This window comes from Natrix helvetica (assembly GCF_964273705.1).
Source record: "Natrix helvetica genome assembly, chromosome: 6".
Taxonomy (NCBI): domain Eukaryota; kingdom Metazoa; phylum Chordata; class Lepidosauria; order Squamata; family Natricidae; genus Natrix; species Natrix helvetica.
The window spans coordinates 7,098,016-7,110,493 of NC_138553.1; the positions used below are offsets into that span (position 1 = coordinate 7,098,016).

At 42.0% G+C, this 12,478-nt stretch overlaps 1 protein-coding gene across 24 annotated transcripts in view; it reads left to right on the top strand.

Annotated features, from left to right (window-relative positions):
- CELF2 (CUGBP Elav-like family member 2) overlaps positions 1-12,478 on the top strand; it is an 834,627-nt gene that overhangs the window by 477,274 nt on the left and 344,875 nt on the right. For 13 of the 24 annotated variants that reach the window (XR_014175745.1, XM_081957836.1, XM_081957834.1 and 10 more), the window contains one exon: positions 8,120-8,149. The exons of the other annotated variants lie outside the window; for them this stretch is intronic. Coding sequence is in view for 12 of the 13 variants with exons in the window: in XM_081957836.1 (XP_081813962.1) it covers positions 8,120-8,149 (30 nt within the window). In the remaining variant the exon portion in view is untranslated. The remainder of the gene's footprint in view (positions 1-8,119; positions 8,150-12,478) is intronic. 24 annotated transcript variants of the gene reach the window in all.

Genomic DNA, 12,478 nt, shown 5'->3' on the forward strand with positions numbered 1-12,478 from the left:
GGGTCTGGTTGAACTTAAGTCTTTTGTTGTTTTAGCAATGGAATATCCCCCATCCACATGGTGGACACGAACGTCACATGTTGATTCATCCCTAGATTATAATTATACCACAGATTGATGAAGCATGGCGGGGCAGAGCATTGGAAAAGTGATGGTTATGGTGCGGGGACCCTTTGCTAAGCTATAGTCAATTTCTGAGGTCCAGAGAGGACATCAGGTTAGTTCCCCCACCACCAAAAGCCCAAAGATTCTACAGATCTATAGAATTTTAGGATTAAAAATCTCACATCTGGCACCAAACAAAGAGCAATAGCAATAGCACTTAGACTTATATACCGCTTTACAGTGCTTTACAGCCCTTTCTAAGCGGTCTTACAGAGTCAGCCTAATTCCCCTTCCTTCCTCCCTCCCTTCCTCCCCTCCCTTCCTTCCTTCCCTCCCTCCTTCCTTCCTTCCTCTCCTCCCTTCACTTCCCTCCTTGCTTCCCACTTAGCACTTAGATTTATATACTACTTTACAGTGCTTTACAGCCCTCTCTAAGCGGTCTTACAGAGTTAGTCTATTGCCCCTTCCTTTCTTCCTTTCTCTCTCCCCTCCCCCCCTTCCATCCTTCCTTCCTTCTTCCCCTTCCTTCCCTTCCCTCCTTCCTTCATTCCCACTTAGTACTTAGATTTATGTACCACTTTACGGTGCTCTACAGCCCTCTCTAAGTGGTCTTATAGAGTCAGCCCATTGACTCTTCCTTCCTTCCCTCCCTCCTCCTTTCCTACTTAGCACAGACTTATATACCACTTTACAGTGCTTTACAGCCCTCTCTGCGTGGTTTACAGAGTCAGCCTATTGCCCCCAACAATCTGGGTCCTCATTTTACGCAGCCACAGAAGGATGGAAGGCCGAGTCAACCTTGAGCCTGGTGAGATTTGAATTGCCAAATTGCAGTTCTGCAACACATATCCTGAAAACAGCTTTGCCATATGATGCATGCATAGCCAGTAAGTGCCCCATTGGGAGAAGAAAGCCAGCATTTAAGTATATGCAGTGAAAACCTCAATAATGACACTGAAATATGGCTTTTTGGAGATTGGCCTGACTGTCGGATGGAGGTAGCTTATTAAAATGATGAAACCATGAAGCACAGACTTTACCCAGGAGGTGAGGCTGATGGTGACAACATACATGTCACGATGTCGTCGTGCAAATGACACAACTCGTATCTTGCCCCAGATGTCACGATACAAACGACATTGTCTTATTTTCATAATGACATCACATCCATGTGTTGGCATATTTTTAACTTCGTTGTGGCTTGTAGTCGGTGTGTGTGCCCCCCCCCCCCAAATCTTTTAGAATCCTATCCAAATTATTTTTGGATGACCAGAATTCTTTCTACGGAATACTTAGGAATAACAGAATAACAGAGTTGGAAGGGAGCTTGGAGGCCAAGCTGGAAACCCTATACCAGGGGTGTCCAAACTTGGGAACTTTAAGACTTGTGGACTTCAACTCCCAGAATTTCCCAGCCAGCATAGCATAGCTGGCTGGGGAATTCTGGGAGTTGAAGTCCACAAGTCTTAAAGTTCCCAAGTTTGGACACCCCTGCCCTATACCATTTTAGACAAAAGTTGTCCAACATCTAGAGGAAAATGTGTTGGGTTCTATTTGTTTCTTGTTATTGTTTTGTTCTGTTTTTGGCTTTGTGTAATTTGGTAGACAATTAAAAAAATAGAATTGAATAATGTGTGCGCTGGCTAAACCGATTAGGACCTGGAGTTCAGCAACCCCTAGAAGGCCATATAATGCTGATCCCTCTTATTTAAAAATAAGAAAAATACGAACATCAGGGCTTCTATGCTCCTTCTCTCATCCTTCTATGCCACAGCTGTGAAGCGATGTTTATCTTTCCATTTCATATTAGCCATGATTAATTGTCCACATTGCAAAATAATTGATCTGAACTATGGCTTCTTTGAAACAAGGCAGTTGCATACTACACATTGTGAAAATAAATTAATGAATAAGCCATAGTTAACAGTAACTGTAACTTAGTTTGGATTTTTGTCAGAATCAGGGATAGTTCTAAACTTCTCACTGAAAATCAATCTATCTATCTATCTATCTATCTATCTATCTATCTATCTATCTATCATCTATCTATCTATCTATCTATCTATCTATCTATTTATCTATCTCATCTATCTATCCATATCTATCTATCTATCAATCTATCATCTATCTATCTATCTCTGTCTATCATCTATCCATATCTATCTTATCTATCTATCCATATCAATCTATCTATCTATCTATCTATCTATCTATCTATCTATCTATCTATCTATCTTATCATCTGTAAAGGTTCCCCTAGCAAATATGTGCTAGTCGTTCCTGACTCTAGGTGGCGATGCTCATCTCCATTTCAAAGCCGAAGAGCCAGCGCTGTCCGAAGACGTCTCCATGGTCATGTGGCTGGCATGACTAAACGCCGAAGGCGCACAGAACGCTGTTACCTTCCCACCAAAAGTGGTTCCTATTTTTCTATTTGCATTTTTACGTGCTTTCGAACTGCTAGGTTGGCAAAAGCTGGGACAAGTAACAGGAGCTCACTCCGTTAGGCAACGCTAGGGATTCAAACTGCCAACCTTCTGATTGACAGTCTTAGCCACTGAGCCCCCACATTGTATCTATTTCTGTCTCTATCTCTATCTATCTATCTATCTATCTATCTATCTATCTATCTATCTATCTCTCTATCAATCTATCTATCTTCGAGATATCAGAGAGACGTTTAGAACTACCTCTGGTTCTGACGAAAATCCAAACTAACTTACAATTACTGTTAACTACGGCTTGTTATAATACAAAAAATGTTAAATATCAGGTTCATTGAGATATCTGGGAAGGTCTAAATTTTCAGTCCAGTGAAAATAGTAGTCCTCTAGTGGTTTGAGGCCGTAAGCACCCTGTAAAAGAGATTTTGCATCTGGTATTTAACTTTTTTAAAAAATAGACTTTAATCATGCCATCAGAGTTACTTCTGATTTGGCTATCATTATTTACCAGCCTCTTAACCGAGATGCTGTCCTTTACAAAGTTATACATTCCAAAGTACACAGCTTGAAATAATAGTTTGCAGGTATTAGAGTTCTCTTGTAGTGCTGAAGAATTTAAGTTAAGATAGCATTTCAATTGAGATAACAAGTATAATAGATGCATTCTTAAATCTGTTCGCTGGCAGTCAATGTACATTTTTTTTTGGATCTGTGCTGTAAGAGGAAATTGCTTTGAGAAACCTTTTCCCCGTCAATCACTTATCTTTACTGGAAGATTAGAAGGCAGTTTTACAGGCGAGAAAATGTAGCTTTAGCTTTGCTAAAATTTCTGATGTTTGAGAAGCAGGTTGTCTGAAGGATTAGCTTTATAACTCTGGCTGCTAAGGAGTCCAGCTAGAAAGTCTCACAACATTTAGCTACTTCTCATTTGACAAATTATGTATGCATTTTTCATTTCCAGACTGTCTTTTTTTATTTTATAAAGCAAAGCTCCAGCTGTGATGTTTTGTAATTATATGCATCACAAGCCCGAGTGGTGCGATGGCTTAGAGGTGCTCTCCTCCCACTCAGAAGGTTGAGAGGTCAATCTAGAAATTGACAGGTGTTTCTCTATCAGGGCACAAAGGGAAAATATCTGCTGTGAACTCCAGGTAGGCGTCAGGAAGGGCTTCCAGCTAGTAAACACTCAGACAGACAGACAGACAGACACAGACACTGGAAACTGCCCACTCAAATGCTACTTTGAGGTATGTTCTCCCACAAAACTGATTGGTTTTTTAAAGCTGGCTATCAATGAGAGTTCTCTGCAGATGTGTATAAATTGCCATTGCTTCTCTCAAGGTTTAATAACAGCACCTGTTCTGACCTAGGCTTCCCCAGCAGCTTGAACCTGAGTCCTTGTCCCAATAAACCCCTTTTATTTAATGTACAGTGAATTCCTCTCCAGCAAAGTCTTTCCTCTCCCACAGTCTTTCAAGATAGCTCCCAATTACCGACCTTTATCAGGCTTGGAGAGTGGCCAGGCCGATATCGTTTAGATGCCGCAATACTGCAGGAATGAACTAATTATCTCCTGCAAACTCCACTCCCCTTTCACTCTTTTTTTATTCCCTATGGGAGGGGCCATTCACCATCCACCTGTGGCCTTACTCCCAAGTCGACCTCTGTTCTTTAGCTGTTCCCTTTGTCTGGCTACTCTGCGCATGCGCACACTTGGAATAGGCTCCAGCTGTTCGTCTGCCTCACTGATGTCTGACTCTAAAGGCAGCTGATAACCGGCATATGGCTCTGGCCCCATCTCTGCCTCCAACACAGAGCCCTCATCAAAGCTTTCCCCAGACCCAGGACTGGCCCAGTTTCCTCCCCAACCTCCTCACTGTCCGAATCTGCTGCCAGCTGCACTGGCCGCTGGCGGGCCACAACAGCAGCCCTGCTTGGCCTTCAGTTTTATCATTGAATCATCCAATTTTTAACTACCCCCAGATTAATCAACTCTTAATATTATGCATACTTCAAACCGATTTGGGGAAAGTGCTTTGGATTTTGCACGAGTACGGCGCTTTTCTGCAAGATGCTTAAGCAATCTGAACTTTCTTTTCGGACTGCGTCAGTTTTGGGGCGGAGGGGGTGAGGGGGAGATTGGATTGCTGAAAGCCATTGCAGCATTTCTCAGACTGAATACAAAACTCGGGGGGGGGGGGAGATTGTGCTGCATGAATGAATAGCAGCTCCCAAGGCATCGGCAGGGCTAGAGATTCAGTCAATATCACAGCTGTAGCCATGACTTGGGCCAAAAGGGCAGAACATCAAATACCTGGCCATAGCCACCATCTTGATTATTTTTTTAACATTCCTTCTCTGTGGATGCCCTGAGGGAGGTGTTCAGCTCAACAAAGCTCCAGAACATTTCTTCAGAATCGTTTTCGTAATGATAGGTTAGCTAGGTAGCCCTTAACAACAACACGGAAATTAGAGCCAAAGGTCTACATCCAGTTGTCTGCCTCTACGCATCCAACTACCTCTTGGCCAACCCCCGTTGCTCAGCTCCTGTATATTTTTTGTTGTAGTTCTTTCTATTGCCAGTTTTTAGTTTCTTGCCAAATCTAAAAAGTCTCTACATAAGCTTGAGAAGTTTCTTGCCAATTTTTTTTAAAAAAACTCCATCCTTGGTACTCTCTGAGCTTGGTTGTTTTCTTGCACAACTTTCATTACCAAACTAGGTTTGCTGAGTACTCATGGTAGCAATAGAATAGAATAGAATAGAATAGAATAGAATAGAATAAGGAATAGAGTAGAGTAGAGTAGAATAGAATAGATTGGAATAATAAGGAATAGAGTACAATAGAATAGAATAATATGAAATAGAGTAGAATAGAATAATAAGGAATAGAGTAGAGTAGAATAGAATAGAATAATAGAATAGAATAGAATAGAATAATAAGAAATAGAATAGAGTAGAATGGAATACAATAGAAAAGAAAAGAGTAGAGTAGAATAGAATAGAATAATAAATGGAATAGAATAGAATAGAATAGAATAGAATTCTTTATTGGCCAAGTGTGATTGGACTCACAAGGAATTTGTTGTTGGTGCATATGCTGTCAGTGTATTAAGGAGACTAAAATACATTCATCAAGAATAAAAAGATACAACACTTAGTGATAGTCAAAGTTACTAATAAGCTATCAAATTGTACTAGGAAACAAATAAAAACAATGTAAATTGAAAGATACACAATAGCACTTAAACGTATAGCAGTAGCCCTTAGACATATACCGCTTTACAGTGCTTTACAGCCTTCTTTAAGCAGTTTACAGAGTCAGCCTATTGCCCCCAACAATCTGGGTCCTCATTTTACGAACCTCAGAAGGATGGAAAGCTGAGTCAACCTTGAGCCTGGTCAGGTTTGAACTGCCAAATTGCAGTTAGCAGAAGTAGCCTGCAGTACTGCATTCTGACCTCTATGCCACCATGGCTCTGATTCATTCATTCTTGTGAGATCTGTTAAGCCTAGTATCTCTTGGCACTGGGTTGAAATTGTGGTAAATGCATATAATGTTCTTTATTGATTCTCTTTGTCATTCTGTACGCTGCTCACAGCTTCATGGCTGTGTTGAGTGATGGCCAAATTGTGGTGCGCAATTAATTCCCTCTTAAAAACTTCAAGGGAAAAAAGAACAGAAAAGAAGATTTTAGACAGGAAGAATAATCGGCCCATTTCAAGTTCTCCTACTCGCTTCCTACAAAGTTTATTTAGACATACCTGTAACATTTCCTCACGCTAACCCATATCCTTGGTTGCTGTTTTTGATGGTAGATTATGGACACAAGCAGGTATCAAGATATTGCTAAACTACATTAATCTATACGGGTAGTCCTCGAATTATGACCACAATTGACCCCCAAATTTATGTTGCTAAGTGAGGCAGTCGTCAAATGAATTTTGCCCCATTTTCCCACCTTCTTTGCACAGTTGTTAAGTGAAACTCTGCAGCTGTTAAGTTAGTTACACGGCTGTTAAGTGAATCTGGCTTCCCCATTGACTTTGCTTGTCAGAAAATCTCAAAAGGGGATCACAACACCCATGGACACTGCAACTGTCGTAAATATGAGTCAGTTGCCAAGCATCTGAATTTTGATCACATGACAGCAAGGGGATGCAGCAATGGTCGGAAGTGTGGAAAAACCGTGATAAATCACTTTATTCAGTGCCGTTGTAACTTTCAATGGCCACTGAATGAACTGTTGTAAGTTGAGAACTACCTGTATGTGGAATCCACATATTTTTTTAAGCAGGGACGTCTGCTGAGAGCAGGTCCCTTTATTACAGAATGATAGCAATTCCTGCCCTATGCCCCCAGTGTCCATTTATGGGTACTGGGTAGGAAATTAGTACAAGGACTGCAAGTATCTTCCATATGGCTACGGATGCATAAATCCCGACCCTTAGACATACTGTGATCTGGGTATCAAGAGCTAATTATTCCCTGGACGTTAGCTGAAGCTAATTAACTTCCTTATCTGCTAAATTATATCCACGTTTGGAATTTCATTGCTGAAAGCTTTTCCTGGGGAAAATGCTAATTGCAGCCACGTGACTCCGTTTCGCTCTCTCTGTCTCTCTCATACACACACACACACACACACACACACACAGCATTTCTGCTTTCAAACATGCCATGTCTTCCCTGTAAGTAAGTAATATCCCATATTAATTATTCCTGTATTGCCTACAGAGCAACAGCTATAGCACTTAGACTTATATACCGCTTTACACTGTTTTACAGCCCTCTCTAAGCTTTTTTACAGAGTCAGCCGATTGCCCCCCCAAAATCTGGGTCTACATTTTACCCCCCTCAGAAGGATGGAAGGCTGAGTCCATCTGCCAAATTGCAGGCAGCCGGCAGTCAGCAGAAGTAGCCTGTCGTATTGCACTCTAACCACGGTGCCACCGTGGCTCAGTGATTCTCAACTTTGGCAACTTTAAGATGGGTGGATTTCAACTCCCAGAATTCCCCAGCCAACTTTGCTTTGGCTGGGGGAAATTCTGGGAATTGAAGTCCACCCATCTTAATGTTGCCAGGGTTGAGAATCATTGGCCTATAACAGGGGTGTCCAAACTTGGGAACTTTAAGACTTGTGGACTTCAACTCCCAGAATTCCCCAGCCGGCTGGCTGGGGAATTCTGGGAGTTGAAGTCCACAAGTCTTAAAGTTCCCAAGTTTGGACACCCCTGGCCTATAATCTCATTTCCGGCAGGGGGTTCCTTTGTCCTTCAGAAAGTTTCAAAGCAGGTTTATAGAGACCCTAAGGGAGAAGGGAAACCACATGCCAAAAAGCCAGCCGCAGTCCATCTGAACGGAAGTAGTGAAGAAGGGATGCTGGAGCGAAAGAGGGAAACGGGTGCCAGTAACCCCAAGCCTTTATTTGTCCAAGATGAAAATGTCCAGCTTAACGCAGATATGAGAATGAACTATCGGTAACCCTTGTTTCTCTGCTGTATAATGAGTAATGTTTTAAAAAGAGATGATGTTGAGACTGATGGTAAATTTGGACCTCTTTAATTTTAGTGCACAACTTCAATACGGAGTCTAGCCGAGGTACTGTAGACCATTTACCATTTTACTCATGCATCTATTTGTCTAGCGTAAATTATATAAAGTTGTTGTTCTGCTTTGAGTAATGTATTAAATGTGTCGGAAATGATGACAGGAGAAACTTGTCAGGTGTCTACATTGTTCGGTCATCAACAGGTCCCTCCGGTGCTGTTGGAAACACATGCGCCATCAGCATCCCTGGGTAAACAATTTGGGTTCTCAAAATTGATAACAGCGCCCAAGCCACAACCTGAGGTTTCGTAAGCGCTATTGATTTCTCTGTGAAATATTACAGAGATTCTAGTTGATGCAACATACCCTGATAGATGTTTGGATGAACTAATGGGGTATGACTTTGAGTTTAGGCAGACACAGCTACCTTCTCCATCTGAGACGAGAGAGGAAGGGACAAATTGCCTTTACAAAACGGGAGCCAGACTCAAAAAATCTCCTGCTTTTTACTGACAATTTTTTTAAAAAAGAAAAAGAAAATCCCTCCACTTAATTTATTCTAGTCCAAAGAGCACCTGCAGAACTTTAAAAAGAATAATAATAAGAGACAGGGAATAAAACACCTTGACGCATACCCTAGAACAGCGGTCACTAACTGGTGGTCCATGAGAAAATTTTGGGGGTACACAGAAAAATATTTGCATTTTTGCATTTTTTTTTATATTGCACTAAATCAGGGATCCTCAAACTGGGACAGATACGGCCCACCGAAGCAATTACTCCCGTTCACTGATGGGATGGGGTCCTTCAGGCACTTAGCTTGGCTGCCTATTTAGTAGACCCAGCTCTTCCCTCCCTCCTGGGAGTCCAAGCACTTCAGTGAGTGGTGTGCGAAACGTCTGTTGGGGTCCTCGAAAGACAGAGTTTCCAGGGGGCCGATCTAGCGCCCTGGCTGGCTACAAGACAAACATTCATTCTTGGCCATCTTTTGAGATTCCTAGCTGCAGTGGACTGCAAACCTAGGGTTGACCCCAAGCGCTTCTCTCCGCTAACAGGTGGCCAAGCTAAGTGCCTGAAGGACCCCATCCCATCCCTAATTCAGATTAGTGGTCCAGGGGATTTAAAATTATGAATTTAGTGGCCCACGAGGTCCAAAAGGTTGGTGACCCCTGCTCTAGAACCGTGATTCTCAAGCTGTTTTTTCACTAAGGCCCCCCTTTAAATACCTTTTGTGGCCACAGGCCATGGTCCCTCCAAGACTTAAGATTTAAATCATATCATTTCCTCAAGCCTTGTGATGACATTGCCTCCCCCCATCCACCCAACCGGGGTCCAAGGACCACAGGTTGAGAACCGCACTACGTAGAACTTACAATGCGAGAGAAAGTAGACACAAATCTTCACTAAAAAAAAAATCGCCCCGCTTAAATCACGCTAACCAGCAAGCCATGTGTGAGATACATGATAGCTTGTTTATTATCTCCAATTAAAACCGTGCTTTGATTGGAGATAATAAACATAAATGTCAATTTTCTTGCTTGAAAGACGTCTTCGAAAAGGACACGATTGGCGTCCTACTAATGTCTTCATAACACGAAGAGCAGATGCAGAATATGTCATCAAGTGCCTGGTGCTCCTCCTTTCTGTAGTTTAGCTTCAAGACTGCACTCCACCATTTTTAATGTTTTTTTTTTTTAATCCCCACTTTTCCCCACTAGATAGCTTTAGACAAATAGTATCTTCTCTGGTGACAGAAATATCAGGCGGAAATGGAGCCCCATCTCCACTTAACCAGAAGGAGAAGTGCAAATCAAAATGGCATTGGCAAACCCTGAATGAGAAGTAACCTAACCAAGACATAATGAAGTAAGATTAGACTCAGCGTGGGTACCATTTGCAACACAACGCTGAAATGGTTGGGCCTTTTTCTCGATCTATGTCCGTGTTTCTCGGTCTTGACCATTTTAAGAGGTGTGGACTTCCAACTTTTTCGTGCGGCTGTTGGAAAAAAAATAGGGTCGCCAACAGGATCGCCAATGGCACAAGAAGAAGGAGAAGGACTTCAACTCCCAGAATTCCCCGGCCATCCTGGTGCAGCTGGGGAACTTTGGGAGGTGAAGTCCACCCATCTTAAAGCTGCCAAGACTGAGAAACACTGTTCCGTACCAACATTAATCCTACTTAACACTAAACAAATGCATGCTAAATGATAATCTTCTGATTCTGCCCTTCAAATAAGGGGAACATAAGAGGATTCATTCCTCTTTATGGAAGAGAAAGCATGGCTCTTGAAGGCTGATTCGCAAAACATGCCTTGCAAGACATTTCAGTTATTATTGCCTGGACTGCCTCTTGTTCAATTAAAATCTTACTTGAGTTCTTTCCCGCCTCCCCAACTTGGTATTCTTACCAGGTATACATGGAGAAAGGCCGAAAGGAAGCAAATGGTATTGTCAGTGCTCAAATTGATTCCCCCCCCCCAAAATAACTGGACTATAAAATGGATTCTTCCTTTGGCTCACTGATCCCAGGGGCAGTGATACCATTTTTTTTTAAAGAGCCCTCCCTGAGCTTGTTTTACGTTTCTTGCTCAGTTTTATGACGATACCATGCTTCAATTCTATCTGCATTCAGCTGGCTTCATTTAGAAGCCTTTTAAAATTGTAACAGTCGTTGTCATCATCACCACCGCCATTTTTGGAGGACATGGAGGGAGCTAGGCTGCGGTTTCATTTCTTAATTATTATTTTTTTTAGTTTGGAAGCCCGTATTTCAAATACTAGGCTAAAAGGCTTAGAAATCAACGTCTTTTCAGCATGTGTCGCAAGCCAAATTTGTTGCATTAAGCAAAGCTTTCACTGCATCGCAGTACTGCTACGAAATCAACTTCGATTTGCATTATTTCCCAGCCTTTTCTTGCAAGGCACTCTGGGAAATGTCAATTTCAAAGGGTGTATTTTTTTTTTTTTAAAAAGAAATATTATAAGCAATGCATACAGCACTGTTGCTAAATCCCACCAAATTTGATATAAAGGCTACAAGCCCACTTGCTTCACATCAAATTCTGTTAGACAACGTAAGGTCTTCCTCATGTTTTTAAGTCAAATTCCCAGCATCCCTATTCCTTGACCATGCTGGTTGAGGATGATAAGGTCTGTAATCCAATGCAGATTGAAGGCACTAAGATACGAACCTTGGTTGTTGCTTTTTCTAGCATAGTCGAAAATGATGCAGTCTTTCAAACAATGGTTCTTATAGATACTTGGAAGGCGTTTAAGGGGCCAGTTTCTTCTTGCCTGTAAAATATTCCAGTGTTCAGTGCAGTCTACCCTTCTCCAGCCTGTTATCTGGTGTATTTTGGCTTCACAAATCCCATTTCCAACTCTTAAATTGAGGAGAATTGCCAGTACCGATGGCCTCGCCTTACAACCACAATTGAGCCAAAATTGAGACAGTTAACTGAGTTTTGACCCATTTTACAACCATTCTTGCCACAATTGGTAAGTGAATCACTGCAGCCGTTAAGTTAGCAACAAGGTTTTTAATTGAATCTGGTTGCTCCGTTGACTTTGCTTGCCAGAAGGTCGCAAAAGTGGATCACACATGACTCCGGGACACTGCAACTGTCATAAACATGAGTCGATTAACCAGGGTCTGAATTTTGATCATGTGACCACAGTGGTTTTAAGTGTGAAAAATAGTCCTAAGTCCCTTTTTTTTCAGAGTCGGCGTAACTTCAAACAATCACTAAATGAACTTTTGTAAGGCGAGACCTACCTGTATCTGCAGATCTTACCTCTCACGCTTATTTAAACTGCCCATCTCTGGAAATGACATAATAAACCAAAATAGCCAACATCCAATTAAACCCACCAGAGTTAGCACCCGAAATAAATGCACATTCCCTTTTGTATCATCCCACCAAGCCAACCCATGGAAGAAGATTGATATGAATTGGGCTCCCATCAGTCTTCCCTCCTGCACAAATAGGATGCCAGTGGAGAATCAGTTGCGAAAGTGATGCTTACTCTTCCTAAAGAAGACTAAAAGACATCCTCTCTGAATTTAACCCGTTGATAATATGGACGCATACTGTATTTTTCGGAGTATAAGACGCACCTTTTTCCCTCAAAAAAGAGGCTGAAAATTTTGGTGCGTCTTATACTTTGAATGCAGCATTTTTTGCCTCCCAAAACCCTGCCCCCTTCACCAAAATGGCCATGCATAGCCTTTAGGGAGCTTCCAGTGTCCTCCTGGGGGCTGGGGAGGGCAGAAATGAGTAAAAAACAGGCCATTTTTTCCTCATTTTTGCCTCCGCCCTCAGCCCTCAGGAGCACTCTATAAGCCTCCTAAAGGCTATTCATGCCCTTTTTTGGGGGG